The sequence below is a fragment of the Asparagus officinalis genome, chromosome 7 (assembly GCF_001876935.1).
Source record: "Asparagus officinalis chromosome 7, Aspof.V1, whole genome shotgun sequence".
NCBI lineage: Eukaryota > Viridiplantae > Streptophyta > Magnoliopsida > Asparagales > Asparagaceae > Asparagus > Asparagus officinalis.
Window position 1 is genome coordinate 28689093 of NC_033800.1, and position 18018 is coordinate 28707110.

The 18018-nt window shown below is 39.7% G+C and overlaps 1 protein-coding gene across 1 annotated transcript; it reads right to left on the bottom strand.

Moving 5' to 3' along the window:
- On the bottom strand, nt 1146-6673 carry LOC109850228 (translocase of chloroplast 159, chloroplastic-like). Its single transcript, XM_020420192.1, has 2 exons — nt 5354-6673; nt 1146-4304 (listed from the first exon to the last, which is right to left on the bottom strand). The coding sequence occupies exons 1-2, from the start codon at nt 6467-6469 to the stop codon at nt 1389-1391; spliced, it is 4032 nt and encodes a 1343-aa protein (XP_020275781.1). The 5' UTR covers nt 6470-6673; the 3' UTR covers nt 1146-1388.

Sequence of the window (18018 nt, forward strand, 5' to 3'; positions counted from 1 at the left end):
AAAAGTTTACAGGCGACCTGTTTTCAGCTGATAGTGAACTTTCCAACCAGATTCCATCTGTATTGAACAACTCAGACTCAGGCAGCACAAGCCAAATACTGCAAGAACTCAGGTCATAATAGCTGAAGGCTTTAAGCCTGAACATCTTGTTTACAAAGGTAGGAAAGGCAAAACTGCCGAGTCCATGTATCAAGCAATAATAAAATCATGCTGCAAAGATGTTTCGACTTCAATAGATACTTAAAAAGCAAAGGGGATCTCCAGAACATCATATCCAGTGATCATGTCTAATATGTTTACTGTACTTGGTGATCTGAAGGTTTGGAGATGCAAGAACAATGTAGAATGACGAACGCTGACGTTTCTTTTCTAGAAACAAATGATCAAGCTTCCAATTTCATGGGGTTTGGGCAATAGTAACATATTTGAAATTTTTCGGCTTTGATTAGGTAAATCTGGAAATATCAAGATAAGAATTCTGGCAGGGAGCGGTGCCGGGTCCCAGAAAGAGGCTCCGTATTGCATTTCTTATCAGCATAGATGTACTATTGCTTGGAGACAAGTTTCAGGTCGAAGTATACCTAGGTGAAACATTGAGTATATGAAGTTAGACCTTCCTTTCTAAGAGGTCAAGAATATGAGAATCACACCCATTGATAAGTGGCTTCGGGGTGAAAAGAAGGAAGCGCAAGCAACAATAAGAACAATAATAATAAGGCCAATTTTAAATTAATGCATGTTGTGATGTCATTTCAAATATGAAAAAGAGCTTCATACCTAAAATTAGCTGAAGCAAGAAGTAAATAAAGCCTGTAGTATGAAAGGGTGCGGTATACAATGATGGGGTGGACTTGTAGACAAAGAGAAAAGGACAGCCATGAAATGGAGGGCTTGGGAAAAAAAAAAGCTAAAGTGACAGCAGATATCAAACAAGCATAATGATTTACATAAATAAAAGGAAGTCACTTGGTTCATTATCCCACTGCCAGGGATTATAGCTAACCATTAGTTGGAATGTTGTTCAGTAGAAGCCAGAAATCTGTAGGTAGTAAAGGTAGATATATTGATTCGAAGTTCAAACATAGATGATAACCACATTCCAAAAAAAAGGATACTCCTGAACAAATTTAACTCTGATACCACTATAAATAAAAAATCGATAAATATGTTTATGACTATTTGCCCACTTTACGCGCCAAAACTTTCATAGATCTAGAACATTGTCAACCGAACAAATTTAACTACTGAAATGGAGTTCAAAATCAAAACTAGGAGTACATTATTTGTAATATAATAAAGAGATCAAAACTAAGACCATGCTCGACTTGAAGAAAGTCTAGATTCGTCATCCTTTCACAGTCTAATCAATGGCAGCAAGGGAAGTAAATCTAGTGAGCCAAGTCTGACTCACCACCACAGATACTCCTGAAGACAGAGAGAGCGACAGGAACAATCCCAACAAGCGCAAGCTGAAGATGATCTGAGGTGCTTGTCCTAATTGTGATCTGCCCACTGCGCTTGTTGTTCAGGCTAACACGAACTGCAACATTTGAGTTCCTTCCAATGTTCACCTGAGATTGCAAATTAGCCCCCAAAGCCAAGTCACCACGCCACTTCATCAGCGAGAGCCCCAATGTGGAAAGTGCTCGGCCAATGGGATAATCCTTCTCTCTAAGACGAGCCTCCAAATTGGCTCCATATGCCACATCACCTTGGGCTCGGATTGTACCTGTGCTAGCCACCAGAGCTACCCTCCTTCCGATCATAAGCTGGTCCTCGACCTTCAATCCAGCTGCCATGGTCTCACCTAGGAAAGTCATGGATATTCCAGCGGTCGTTTTGTTTTTCTTCATGTTCTTGAACTTGGTCTCGCCACGGAGAATGTAAGCAAGCTGCTTGCCAACAGACTGGATGTCAAAGCCAGCAAGAGAAGAACCATTCTCCCCATGCTTGGCTGAAACAGAGGAATCCAAATGAATGTTGAAATTCTTCTTGTCTTTGGTGATCTGAACAGCTACTGCTGCCGGAAACCGGTTGGCGATAGCAAGGGTCTCCTCGAGGCTAACACCATCATAGCCACAATCATGGTCCCAGCCGTGTGTATCCAATACTGGCCTCGTGAGAAGCTGTGAATTTGGCTCCAAGAGACGGTATCGATAGGTAGGAAAATCACAGTCAAAAGAAGGCGGCAACACCATATCAGGTAATGGAACCGGAACTGCTGCTGGTGCACCATCCTGATCAAAATCCTCGCCCATGTCCCCATAGGGTGACTCTTCCCTGCCGCTTTTCTCTCTCTTCTTCATCTCCTTCAACCTCCTAATCTCTTCCTTTAACTGTTTCTTCTGAAGAAGTTTAACTCGATAATCATACTCATCAAAGTAGGCTCCTTTTTGCTCCTTGGTAAGTTTGGCAAGCTGAGATTTCTTAAGAGGCTTAAAGGGAGGAAGCTGATCATACTCATCCTCCTCTTCATCTTCTGCATCAGAAAAATCATCTAGGTCTACGTCAGAATCTCCATGGTCGCCGCCCTGGTCACTGGAAAGCTTTGGATGGGTTCTGGATTGCAGTAGGGTCGACAACAAATAAGGGAGGGGTGGGGAGCGGAGACGGAATCCAAAGAGCTTTCCAGGGCTAGGATCTTGAAGTTTCAAAAGGGAATTAGCCTCAGTGAGAATCTTAGATGAATAGCACAATAGCAGCAACTGAGGCCTCCAGCTTTGACCATTGGGCAGCACCCTCTGTCCTTCTCTGTTCCTCCTACAAGCAGGATGGTTCTCAGCTAAAGCCACGGGGTTCATCAGCCTCATGTCTCCAGCCGTTTGCCGAATGGAATGTTGAACAACATGAGATCTCTGAGCTATGGACACCTCGTAGCTCAAAGGAGAACCACTGGGCCCTTCTGGTGGAGCAGAAGCAGCATGGGTGAGAGCAACTATGGCATTCAACCAAATAGAAGAACCCAATGCACTAGTAATGGACCTCAACAGAGGCAAATCATTGGAATCTCGAGTCTGGGTATCAAGCCTATCCACATAGAGAACGATATCTGGAGGGCATTTCTTAGTATACTTCTTTATGGACGATAAAATTCTTCTATTTGTTGCTTGTTCCATAGCTGAGGATCTAAGACCAGGGGTGTCTATAACTCGAAGTTTAACCCCATCCACAACACCAGAAATCTCTCTTACTGAAGTTGTTGCTGGTTGAAAAGCATTTGTATGAGACTTTTCTTCACCGAAAATTGAATTTATGGTTGCACTCTTGCCCACCCCGGTCTTCCCAAGGACTAGAATGTTACAATAGAACTTCAAATCCTCCTCACCCTCCTCTTCGATTCGCATGGCCTTTCTCTTAGCAGCCTCCGTGCTAAAAGACCGACCCATTTGTCTCCCTCTTCTTATCCCTTCAGCAAGATTTAGACGGTAGAGAACCTGAGCAGCAATAGTGTCTTCAGCAGTGTGACCCAACCTCATAATGAGTCGAAGAAACTTCACTCTAATGTCCTCAACCTTTTCATGTAGTTTTCTCTCTTCTTCACTCATTTTGTTCTCAGGTTCTGCAGTTACCACTAGCTCTGAGGGACTGAAAAGTGGAGGACGACCAGACCGTCCAGAAGCTGGCCGCAAAGCTGAGGCAGAGGAACCCAACCCAGCAGGTCGGTCCATGGAGAAAACTTGACTGCCATCTTGAGAAGTTACAGTAAAATTTCCTTCTGAAGAACCACTAGTTGCTGCCTTCAACAAAGCAGCCAATGCAGCAGAGTCAAATAGCTCTTTCTCATCACCCTCCTCATCAGTGTCTGCGTCTTCATCAGAATCCGAAACAATCTGCCCTTCCATTTGATGCCGGTAACTATTATAGCTATCAAAACTGGTGCTTGAAGAACCTCCTTCCATTTCTTTTATAAGTTGCTTTGCAGTTTCAGAGCTATCCAATATTGCAACCCTAGGTTGCTCGTCAGAAACATTGTCATCCTCCACTTCCTCTCCCGCTTGAACAAGGTTTTCATCATCATCAGCTACGTGAGGACCATCAGATTCAGGCTCTACCTTCTCACCATGAACAACGTAAACAGGCAAAGTGCTTCCAGCAGAGATTTCACAGGCAGACCCACTTTCCGTTACACTTGAATTTTCTAAAGACTGTATTTCTGTCTCCTTGCTTTTAGAATCTTCTGCGGGGGCAGGTGGAGGTTCCACATCCTGACGCAGGTCTGCATCCCCACCACCATCACGGGGTTTTGCTTCTAGATCAGTCAAAACTTGATGTGAAGTAAACACACCCTTTTCCACCTCGGTGTTCTGTCTCAGAGGAAACAGCAAATACTAATCATGATATGATTCGCAGAATCAAACTTGGTTTCAAAATTCTTAGCAATTAAAAATATAGGACATAGAGCATAAACTAACGTAGACAAATGAAATTAAGAAGGATATGATAGTGGTAATTAACAAAGAGATAGGCCTAAATGAAAACTGAATTGAAGACTGGAATTCATGTAGACGACCCAAAATTTTGTTGTTCTTGGCTTCCAAGGTTTCAAAGAGTGGCATTTATCCTATCCCGCCTCACCCATCCCCCCACTCAACCGCCCACCCCAAAAAACAAAAAGAAAAATCCCATTAACTCCAGCCCCCCCCCCCCCATGTTTGCTATACAACTCCGCAAGTAACTTTGGAGTTGGATTGCCGAAAATGCCCTTTTGACTTGTGTCTGGTTTGGGTTGGGAGAAGGGCAATTTAGTCCTACACACCCCCAAAAAGTTACTGTTTGGGAGTGTGAATAGTTGGCCTCCCCACCCCCCCCCACCCCCCACCCCACACACAAAAAAAAAAAAAAATAAAAAAAACCAAAAATAACTGTTTGTTGCATTTATCCCTCCCAATACCTATTTCTGTTAAATTGAAGGCAAAATTTCCCCTTAAGTCTCACATCTATCCTTTTGGCATCCATGACAAGGGACGTATTAACAAAAAAAATATTTTTCCTAATTATCTTGTATTCTAATATTGATTATGCTTTCTCCCACCTTCTCTCTCATTTTCTAGTTCATTAGAATTTATTTGTTTTCCCATGTTCTCAACTTGTTTATATATTTTCCTCTTCTATTTCGATTAAAAATGTTATTATGAAAAGGAGATAATTGTATTTTTAGGTCTCCATCTAAGAAGATTTAGTCTTGTGGGGAAAGTGATGAGAGAAAAAAGTAAGGGGGATAACTTCCACTCCTCGGAACCATGGGAGGGATAAATACAGTTTACCCTTGTTTCTATTGTTGCTGTTATTGTTGTAAAACTAGCACAATTACCAACAGAATTCAATTCAGATTCTTAAAACTCGAAACAGTTACCAGGTCAAGGCTTCTTTCTGCACCGGTGCCATCAACAGTTTTGTTCTTCTCAGCCTCCACATCCGTGGTCTCCTCCTCCTCAGCCTTTGACTCGATGGCAGCGTCAACAGGAATACTGGCGACTCCATTCTCTTTGGCCATAACAGTATTAGTTTCTGTTCCCGCATCCTCAGACTCCACTAACCCGTCAACAATCTGGGCCAAAGAAGAAGTCATTTCCCCTTTGCCAATAACCTCCTTATCTTTCTCCGACACAGCATCATCTAGTTCCTCCTTTTCTGCAGACTTAAGCTCCACGATGGACGTATCTACAGCATTGGTTTCAACTCCCACGGGCTTCAAAGTTTCCACTGCTTCTTCAAGATTTTGATTAGAACCAACAATGTGAAGATCAAACTCTTTCTCTGGCTCAGCAGCAGGTCTGGAATCAGTTTCCTCCTGTGATTCTTGAAGGGAACCTACTTCCTCCATCTTGGGCTTCAAGTCTGCCCCCTTCTTCTCTTCAAGAAGAGGAGCTGTTGCGGCTATTGCTTCAGATTCTCCATTTGCATCGAAGGCCTCATTTGCAGCAGAGGGCTCCCAATTCTTCACTGTTCCATCTTCAGCCTCAACCTCGTCCACCAAGGAATTCTCCTCCATTGCAGCCTCAACCTCAACCTCAACCGGCTTTGATTTCGTATCGTCCACAGCCAAATTATTCTCTGTTCCAACCTCAACCACGACAGGCTTCGAATTTGTATCGCTCACCGAATTCTTGCCGTTCTTCTCATTTTCAGCAAAACCCAAACCATTCCCCTCAACTCCATTCACAGAACCGTCAGTCTTCGACTCTCCCTCCTCTTCAAGATTTGACCCACCACTCCAAACCTCAACCCCCTCAACTCTCTCATCTTTAACCCCAACAAGATTAGGGATTTCGCTCAAACCCAATTTACGGTTTCCACCATTCTCAACCGCCGGCATGGAAATTTCCTCATTCGAGTCCTCCGACTCCGACGCCGTCCCACGATCATCGTAGACCACCGCCGGCGTCTCCGAATGGGATAAAGGATCGCCGTTTCCGTTCTCTTTGGATTGAGGGACTGAGGCGGAGGCCACCACGGATTCGGAATCCATGGTTATTAAAAACTGGGAATTGGGGATAGCGAAGTGAAGAGAGTTGAGATTTTTAGGGCTGTTGGGGGTTTAGGGTTTTGAGAGGAGGTAGGGTTTGAGATTTGGAGTGTGGCTTTGGATTGGGTTTTTAGGGGATAAGATTAGAGAGAGGGCGGAGGAGGGGAGAGCGCCACAAAGAGAAGAACAAGGAAGGGGATAGAGGCTTGGGTTATTATTATCATGATCATTTAATTTTTTTAATGACACTAGTTAGTTAAAAAATATTAAAAATTGTTGAGATACAGTTTTTTTTCCGGTAAGTTACACTAAACCCCCCAAGAACTTCAACATTGTGCAGTGAATTCCCTATTACTCTTGCAAAAAACACCCAAATAGTTTATGAGTAAATTACATAAACCCTCAAGAACTTTCAGAATGCATTTTTATGTTGTTGTTTTTTTTCCCTTCTAAGTTATGGTGTTATCTGCAAAATGCGGAAACTTATTCAGAGTTTTATGCGAAATGCAAAAGTTATTGGGTGTTCAGTACTAGTTTGAAAATTATTGGGGTTTATTACAAAATGTGAAAAAGTTCTTCGGGTTTAGTGTAATTTATCTTTTTTTAATTTGTGGCTCTAAGATAAATATAATTATTGCTTTTTTATAGAATAATTATGATCATTACCATGCAGATATTTATGTATTTAATTTTTTTAGTGTTGATGACTAAGATAACATAGTCAGTTGAATCCAGAAAAGTATTGGTTGAAGTGAGAATCGACCTTCGGATGATCTTTTGGCCACTCCTGCCTTGCAGGGGGCTCCTGGCCGGCTCGAGCATTGGCGCCACCATCGTACGCTGCGCCGGAGTCGAAAGATGGTTGGTATTTGCCGATGCTATTGAAATCGTGTGTGGAAGTTCATACAACAACCCTAGCCGATGCCTTGTAAGCTCTGGCAGCTTCCATGTCCATGTATCTGTGTGCTTTGGCCATCAATTGCTCATAGTTGGCGACTGGCCTTTTAGAGAGTGAGTCGGCCAACTCATTGTTCTGCAATCCGGCAACGAGGACGGACATGGTGACTACACTTCCTGGGTCATTGACTTTCAGCCTCTTTGTGTGGAATCTTTTGAAATAGGCTCGGAGGCTTTCTTCTGGCCCCTGTCTCATCTGAATCAACACATGAGAGGGCAATTTCTGCTTAGTGTCAGCCAAAAAGTGGTGGATGAACTTTCGGCTGAGCTGTTAAAAACTGCTGATGGATTTCTTTTCAAGAGCATTCCACTAGAGCTTGGTACTTTTGGAAAGGGTGATTGGGAAACATCGATAGATAACTGCTTCCGAAGCTTGAAGCATGTTCATTACATCATAGTAACTCTGAACATGCTCGGAGGGATCCCCCTCGCCTTTGTACTTCTCTATGTGAGGTATTTTGAACTTCACGCATGGGGCGTGCATGATATCATCGGAGAGAGGGGTATTACCCCCCGATGGCGCCAGCAACCGGTCTATACACTTGGTCGTATCTAGAGGCTCCTAAGATAGCGGAAGGAGTTAGGGAGGCACGATGATGAAAGGGAGTCTTTGAGACCACTCCCTTAGCGTGTTCCCCGAGATGGCTTGGGTCGGGACTCTCGTCGGTGGCCTCTTGATGAAGACGATGATGATGGTGACGACGAAGCGGTGGGCTCACATGTTTATCGCGGCCCTCCAATTGCTTTGCAGCATCATGAGGAGTCTGCGATGAGAGGGTTTGTTGCAGTCCAGAAGGATGGGTCTTCGACCGTCGGTCTCCAGAAGGTGGGGGGAGAGAGGCCGTCTAAGAAGTTCACGCGTAAAGGTAGTGAATTGTTCTTGAAAAGACCGAGAAAGCTTGTGAGTTGTTTCCTCAAACTGGGCTCGGGTAACATAGCTCTGGTGGTGTTCTACAGGGCGAGACTAGTCAGACCCTCGTTTAGAACCTGACATATTTTCTCAAGAAAGAAAAGTAGCCCCACGGTGGGCGCCAAACTGTTAATGACTAAGATCACATAGTTAGTTGAATCCAGAAAAGGATCGGTTTTGTTCTGTATTGAAGAGGGGCTGCTTTCTTCCCTGACTTTATATCTAGTTCTTGAATTGGGGTTTTGAACAATCTGCACATGTAGAAATTCGTGAGAGGGAGGGGATTGATTTCCCCGTCGTACCTATAACGATCAAGTTAGTTGATAAGCTTGATAGAAAAATAAGAGCTATCTGTTCTTATAATTATACAATATGTATGTCAGGAGGTCCGATTTTTGAATCATCTCTATGTTCAAATAGTACATGTACTTATACCCAGAGTATAAGAGGTTGATTGGTCACTTTGGCCGAGCACAGTGGGGCGGTGGTAAAGTGTGGGCTGGTAGTTGAGTCAGCCTTTGCTTTACAGGTGTCGGCTAGCGACTAGAGGGTTGATCACTTCGGCATTAAATGAGAAGTGATCGGCGGCATGGAAGAGCCCACGTGGTCCGATGAGTCATGAAGACTATCGAGGCTAGAAGCATAATGCTCCTGACATGTATTTAAATGCGATGTGGACATGTTGCTAGTGCAAATAGCCTCGCCAAGAAGTAATGCCTTTCGAGTCGGTCTCGTGAGGCATTGGACGAGTGGTCGAGTGGACCCTTGTCGATTCGTTCTTGACAAGAGGGTCGACTAACTCTGCCTTTCGTGTCGTCATGAGGAAATGTCGACTCGATGAGTTGGCTAAGCCGAACTCTCTGTGGGACTTGGGCGACCCAGCTGATTGGGCAAGGCATATAGAAATACATATGTTCGCTTGCCAATACACTATATTTCAGTGAGTGGGAACACCATAACATTTAGAAAACATTTTCCTCCAATGATAATATTTAGTCTATTTTGTAAAAAATTTTGTAGAATTCTGTTTATAACTTATATATTTAGATTTATTTTTATTTTCAAGAAAATTGATTATTTTTTCCTTAACGTATTGATGAACTCTCAAGTTGCTCTCTAAAGTATTGGTTTATCTATTTGCCCCTCAAACTATATTTGCAGTTGGTCACTTTGTGAGTCTACCATTAAATATTTAACAAATCAATGAGGTAAATTTTTTTGGGTATTATTTCATGTGTTTTTATCAGTTTCCCACCTTTTCCCCAAACTAGAAAAAAATTTAATAACTTTTCCCTAAAGTTTTTTATTCTTTAACTCTTTTTATGAATTAAAAATTGTACTCTTTTTATGAATTAAAATTTGTTTTTTAAATTACAAAAATATAAGAAATATAAAAAAATTTATCACATCATTAATCTGCTAAATATTTGAGTGTACACTCATAAAATTATCACATTGGCTATATACATATAGTTTAAGGGGGAAATAGACAAATTGCATCAATACTTTAAGGAGAAGATAATCATTTTGTCCTTATTGTCACTATGGCAGATAAACATCATGGGTATAATAATAATAAAAAGTTAAACCCCTTTGCTCTTAGATAGGTTCATTAGGTACACCTAGGGGCAATATGTGCAAAATTTCACCAGCAGTAAGAATGAAAAATGTTAACCAGAGGGATCTATTTGCAACAATGTAACTATCAGGGTGGTAACTGCAAAACAATGATACAAAAGGAAGTTTGTGCAATTAACCGTACGCATAAACATATGGACTAAGGGTCTTTTGGCAATTCGAAAGTAAATTAAAATAATATAGTTACTTTTTCTTTTTTTTCAAATGATTTTTACATCCACATTAGTATGAAGTGAAATATAGTGTTTATTTGAAAAATAAAATTACTATTGAAAGTGTAACGTGACGCTGATGAGGTAAAATAGGATTAATTAATTAATATATTTAAAATTATTTAATTAAAATGGTGTCCATTTTTGTTGCTTTCATGTGGCTTCAACGCTTTTTTAGAAGAAGTTAAAATTGTATTAAATCTTATGCGGCAAGTTTTTTACATATCACCTTCATAATTATTTGCATGTAAACAAATACATAAAATATTAAAAACAAGTCACTTTCTCACTTTCATTTTTCAGTTATGGGTCTGTTTGTTTGCCTAAAGAAAGTGGGAAATCAAAGAAATGGAAAACTATTTCTAAGAAGAATTGTTTTGGGAGTGTTTGATTTGCTAAAAAAAGAAGAAAATCAAAGAAATGGAGATGAGATGAGATGAGTTGTCACCTTATTATAGGATAATGTGAGTGATTTTTTAAGAAAACTTGTTTTGATGTTGTTTGGTTAGCGAAAAAAATAAGGAAATGAATTATAAGAAACATATTTCTTGTAATAGGTTGTTTTCTTTTGTTTGGTTCATTCTTAAAAATAAGAAAATAGATGAGTTGTCATTATATTATTGGATGATGTGATCCACACTTAAGGAAATTGTTTTCCTAGCTTTTTGGGAGGAAATGGATGGAAATGAAATGTTAATGAGATGAGATGAGTTGTCACCATCTTATTGGATTTTTTGGGAGGAAATGGATGGAAATGAAATGTTAATGAGATGAGATGAGTTGTCACCATCTTATTGGATGATGTGAGTGATTTAAAATATGTTAATGAGATGAGATGAGTTGTCACCATCTTATTGGATGATGTGAGTGATTTAAAATGATGAGATGGGATGAGTTGATTGATGTTGTGGATGAAAATAATATTTTATTAGATGTGGTGAATGAGTTGTTAGATAAAAATAATATTTTATTAGATGTCGTGAATGTGATGGATGAGTTGTTGGATGAAAATAATATTTTATTATATATGTTGGATGAGTTGTTAGATAAAAATAATATTTTATTAGATGTTGTGGGTGAGTTTTAGGGATGTAAATGAATGAAATTGTACTTTTTAAATTTTCTTGGTTCTTATTTCTATTTCTTGGTGTTTTAGGAAATAACCAAACAGGCCCTATATGCAAATGAACACCCCTAAGGCCCTCCTTTTTGCTTACAGGTGCATTTGAAGGATCATGGCAAATGTACGGCAGAATTAAGCCACCTCTGATTCTTGATTGTTATTTGAGGATAATGGTTGGTTACTTTCCAGTGAAGCGAAGCACAGATTGATGCCGTGACAGCATAAGCTTTTATTGCATTCTGATGGTATTTAAAACAAGTTCCAGTGTTTTAATCACATACAAAACAAGGTTCCAAAAAATACTAACAAAGGACAAGCAGCCGACGCTCATTTGCACTTCAATGCCCCCAAAGTTTCACCCCTTGTAACTCTGAAACTTTGACCCTCAGTTCTGTTTTTGGCATTTTCAACCGCAAAGTTTTCTATCAAATCAACGTTAATTTGACAATTTGACCTAGTTTCTCATTTTCCCTAAACTCAATAATTGAAATTTGATAAGAAAATTATTCCTAATACAGTTCTACATTGTGATATTCTCGAGCAAAATTAATGGTCTTTTTTTTTGGGGGGGTGGCGGGGGGCGGCGTACCCTACAGGTGGACCTGCAACCCGCAGCGCGCCTACGCCGGTTTCACAGAGCCGCTCAAGCTTGTCTAATAATTTAAAATGTGTTAGAACTGCGGCTAGGAGGCTATATGTTTCAGGCATGTAAACAGCAAAAAGAAAGGACAGCGAATGAGCAGGAGGCTCATCTCTGTGCATGAATGCAATTGATCCTCGCTATGGATAGCGATTCTGATTCTTAGGCCATTGACTCAGAAGCCTGCATTCCGGCGCCACTGCTAAAGTGAAAGCTTCTTTCATAAGCAGTAGGAGGTACTTTGGAAAGTATACTTGAGGGATAATAACCCATGTAGGCGTTGTTGGAAAGGCAGATGTGCAAATAGCAGTTGAAGGGCTCTAAGTGGAATCTGAAGAACATGAGGCACATACCGAAGCTGAAGAGGAATCTCATTTGGTTTTGCTAGCTTAGAACATAAGACTATATTTCGACATTCACCGGGGATTCGTGGAGGGTCTCAAACGGTACTATAATTGTTGTCCGAGGCCCAACAAAATAGGAGAATCTCTCTACTGCACCTCACATGGCGAGTAAGCACCTCACAAATGTGTAGCTGATAAAGAGAGTATGGATCTGTGGCCACAATAAAGATGGGACACATGAACGAAAGGGGATGAAGATTCTCACACAGGGGAAGCTAAACGCGACATCATGATTTTGTAAAGTCTGTGTTGCAAGGACTGCATCTTTGGAAAGTAGAAGAGAGTTAGTTTCCAAGAAGCGTGGAAGCACGATAAAGATCAGAAGCTAGAGTTAGTTCATACCTGACTGTATGGGGTCCAGCTACGCGTTCTCTCTTGCAGTTAGCGACATACTATATCACCCTTCAAATTGAGCGATCACTCGAGGAGGTGTGTGTATACTCATGAAGCATAAGTCAGAGGTGTTTGGGATCTTTAAGAAGTGGAAGGCCATGATGGAAAATGAGACTATGATCTAAAGGTAAAGTGTCTGAGATCAGACAACGGTGGAGAAACGAGGTGAAGGAGTTCAAAGGAGGTTTTTATGCTCTAAATGAGTTTTGTTGGAGAGGACTACTCCAGGGATTGCCGCAAACAAACGCAGTTAGCAGAGAGGATGAATTAGTGACATTGAAGGAGGTTTCCAGGACATGCGATTACATGCAGAGTTTGCCTAAGATATTTTGGAACGGATGCAGTGCAATACGACAGGCTTACTTGATAATCATGGCCATCAGTTGCCATTGGACTTAAGGATTCTGAGGAGGTTTGGAGTGCACAGAAGATACAATCTCCTCACATGCCGAGTATTCAGTTGTGTGGCATAATGTTCATATCAGTTGACCATGTCAGGGAAAAGCTAGAAGGCTAAGTCAACGAAAGTGCACCATTCATTGATATAACATTGATGAGTTTGGGTGTCGTCTTTGGGGATGAAAGAACAGGAAGATCATCAGAAAAGCAGGGATAATGATATTCAATGAGGAGTGATGTAGGCAAAAGCAATGGATAGTGCAATGATAGCCAAAGTAGTAAGGAGCAGCACTACGGATACAGGTGGATCCGAGTACATCGGATTTGGAGGAACACCTTGCCAGACGGAGGTAACAGAAGTTAATTCTGACCGACAGAACTGGGGAAGGGAGCTCCCCAGGTGGCAAAGATGACTACGCCAGGACATGGAGCTTAGGAAGGTCATCAAAGGTACCGCAAATAAGAATCCCAGATATCTCTCTCACTTGATTATTTGCTTTTGAACAGAATAAGTGGAGAACCAAACTAACAGTAAGTATATACAAAGAAACCAATAAAATGTGTGTGGTATAATATGATTAAGCTTAAAGTACTTAAGCACACATAATAATAAACTCCAAAACTAAATTGTACCCAAGCCTTGTGATCTTCACAAAGCTCTATCTTGAAGCACTTGCGATGAAGCTTGAAGCCTTGAATCTTTAACTTAAATTCGTAGCTTCACTCCACTATTTTCCGCCAACCCCATTGGAATGATGCCGTTATGGCGTAATTCCATCCACTCCCAACATATTGTTTGTCTATAATAAATAGAAAAACCACAAATACTAAACAAACCAACATTGTCGTAAATTATTTGTTAAATATCATACAAAACAAGAAGGCAAATGATGTTTTCATATCTATACTTTCTACGGCAATGGTTCGTGGATGCGGCAATAAATTATGTACCAAAATTACAAAGTGCAGCAATTGATCAAGTTATAGTATAAAGAGTTATCGACCCCGACGAGAGAAGGTTTTTGTTAGGAGAAAATATAAAATCGGTTCTTATGTGTGTCGTGACAAATAGTAGCTGATGAGTGAATGTGATTGTGGAGAGATAATGAGATGTGATAGTGTGTAGATGCAAGTGTTTGAAGAGCGCGGATGTGGAGTAAAAATAAATGTGATCAATAAGGCAAGAAAGGAAGAAATGAAATAAAATCGAGAAACAAATGAAAATCAAGAATAAAAATAAAATTCAAGAATAAAAGAAAAATTCAAGAAATTAAAGATGGTGAGGGTTCAAATTTTAGATATGATCAATTATAGATATGAAGTAATCTAAAATTGAAGCCGCACTTCTTAGAAAAGGGTGATTCCCATAGAGGGTTCTAGCCTAAAAGACGAATCAAAGCAAAATGAAAATAAACAAAAAAAAACCTAAACCGAAGAGGGTTCTAGGCCTTAATGTGAATAGTGTAAGAATTAAAAATCTAACTAGGGACAAAATAAATTGTAAAAATCTAAAACTACAAAATAAATTATGCAAGAATTAAATGCAAGAAATAAAATCTACTCTAATAAAGCATGAAATAAATCTAATCTATAAGCCATGAAAATAAATCTAAGACAAGAGGTTTCTAGCCCGCTTGCGCTAATTTAAAAAGAAAATAAAATCTAACTATAAGCATAGAAAATAAATCTAACTAATAAGCAATAAAGAGAAATAAAGAGAAAAAGAAAAGAAAATGAAAACGCTCCAAATAATTCTCATCTGCCATCGTCATCATCCCAACAAAGAGAAGAAATATTTAAAGTGGTAAAAAAATTAATTATATATAATTATAACAAAAAGTTATAAATTTGGAAGGGTCTTCATCATTAATAGTAGCTCTCCTCTCCAAAAGGAGTTACAAAAATTTTTAGCACCTCTAAACCCTACAATCTCTACCCCTATTTATACAGTAAACATCAAGTGAATGAGAGCGCATTGGATTGAAATCTTTATCCAAGAAACATAATTCAGCCACTGAATCTGTAACTGACTGTAACGTCGTATCGAATGTCAGCAGCGATAGAGGGGTATCGATGCAGCATCGAACGGGTATCGATGCGGCAATCGATACGCCGGCATCGATGCTGGCATCGATGTCCAGCGCACTCCATGAATTCAGTCGCGAGCTTCCTCCTTGTGTGGGCTTTTGACAAACTTGCGGCTTTGGATAATTCTTGATTTGTTTGTGTTTTGGCTTTGGGCTTTGGCATTTCTTGGGCTTAATTGCTTCCGCTCTTAAGCTTGAGCTTTTGGATAATTTGGAAATTGCATTTTTTAATGGGACTTCTTTAGCTTCATTTCTTCATTTATCAATGGGTTTTTAATTGAGAATGAGAGTTTGAGATTTATTCTCGCAATTAACCTGTATATAAAAAGATAAAACAATTATTAGTGGTAATATTATCATATAAAAATAGATAATGAGGGTATAAAATTATAATAAAATATGATTATCAGTCTGTGACTTAACTAACAGTGTAGGTTTCGACGGTAGCTTCGGAATCCGCGTCTTTAATACAGCAGGATGTTTGATCAGACACCAACAGGACAATGCTTAGATTCGTAATATTGTAACAAGCGGTGATGTGGCTTACAAAGATTGGTGAGGTACGAGAATGAACGCAAGACCATTGATCGGATGATTGGAATTGAAGAAGTAAATTTGAAGAGTTGGGCTAGCAAATGCGGTATAAAGATTTAGATAATATTCATATAAATTTTTATTTTATTTCTTAGCTTTAAATTTGTAATGAATATTTAAATAAAGTATACAAATGATAGGATATTAGGTGAGGTAGGTGCGCAACGACTAGTTAGGATGTACTCATCTATTGTGATGCGATCAAATCTGAAATAAATTTATACTTGTAAAGGATTTACTGATTATTAATAAAGAAGTTATTTTAATCATGCTTTTAATTTTTATAATTTTGTACTTAATAATTATGTCATATTCAAAGTTAGCTAAAAAATTTATGGTCATTTTTAATAATTTTGTATGTATATTTTATGAATTTATGAAGGATTTTTAAAAAATTAAAAAAATTAAAAAAAAACAAAAAAAAAATCAGGCCGACACCCCGGAGCCAACAGCACCGCTCAGGCCGCGGGTCCGGGCTTCAATTTGCTTCGGCCGGGCCGGCCGCGGATGAAACCCTAATAGAGCATAAGTAGCAATTATGCGTTCATCCTTCTTGAAATACAAGTGTTGTCTCTGCTTATGTGGGTTAGCTCCAATACTCGAATTGTCATACCATAAAAGCATAATGATACAGTACCATCTCGACACACATCATAACAACACACTCATCAACATAGCTAACGGCCAGAGGGGATGAGAGCGCCAACAGACCCACCCTCCTCATCGTTCTGGCGCACATCATTCGCCCCTTTCGGACCCCGCGAATCCAGTCGATGCGTAGAGAGGTGAGTATTCTCTTTGTCTTCACCTAAACATTATCACCATATCTAGAATAAGATTCTTACTACTGTACTTCAATGATACATTACACTCAACCCTCTGCTCAGCAGTGCATCTATGCGAAGATATTGTGCTCACTCAGAGGTGGTTCCTCTTTCTATTGCTTCTTTAGTGGCTCTTAACCCACTCTTAAGGTCTTGTTCTAGAGTCATTGGTCGCTACTCGAATTCATACCTATGGATTAAGATCAAGATCATCTCGACCATCGAACAACCGTGTTTTGACTCCTACCATCAGCCATGTTCAGACGCTCTATTGTGATGCAAGTCAATCTAGACAGCCCTCAATGATTAACATCTCGGTCCTTCACTCATCCAGAACTCCAGTTCCAAGAAATAGAGGTTCTCATTGGCCTATTATCGATCAGCGAAAAAAATAAGGCTCTGATACTAACTAATGCAGCATGGAAGTGAATAAAACCTCAGAATCCCACCAAGCGATGTTCTCCTGAATCCACAAAGATCATCTTCCGAATCCACGGAGCACCTCGAATCCACAAAGTAATATAGAAGAAGAATCTTATATCTGTAAAAGTGATCTATCTCTTATTACAATCCCTCTTCTTAAATAGAAAAACAAAGCCTACTCTTAATAAGAATAGAATTATTCCTGAATGAAAAAGAAATAATTTAAAGACTACCTAAACAGACTCCCCTACTAATAACCGAAACCAAATCATTCCTCGATTAAACTTAAAATTGAATTTGTTTTAATCTAAATTGATTCTAACCTTTATTACTAAAATAATTAAAGGCCTACTCTATTTCTAAAAATCTTCGATAAAAACAGAGTGTTTTCGATGGGGTTGTGGATTCCTGGCCAAACTACGATTGACTCTTGTCTCGTCAGATAGGTGATTTCTATCTTATAATATATAGAATCTCGCCTCTTCGGAATTGGGCAATATGGTTTGTTTCTCCTGCGACAGAGTCAATCAATTCATCTGTATCCCGCCTTTGACATCGTGAAGGTCCCACTTTTCTATGAATTTACCCTCGTTATGCGTCCTACAGTCAGCTATGTTTATATACTAAAGCATGTGCAACAAGAGTGTAGCAACAAATGAGAATGTTATGAATGGTCTTGCTCGGTATATTACTAAAAGCTCAGGATAATAATTTGTTTATCCTTAGTAAATTAGAGCTTTCTCCTCATTGCAGAAATAAAATGAGAGAGAATTGACTAATGTGGGTTTAGGCATCGTAACTGTAGAGACTGAGTATAACGGTTAGGAAAACTGATGATATTAATTGGATATGATAATTGGTATACCATAAAAGAACTTTAGGTTCCAGTGATTAAGAAGAATATGATAAATGGTTGACCTTACAGAGGAGATAATCCATAATAGAACA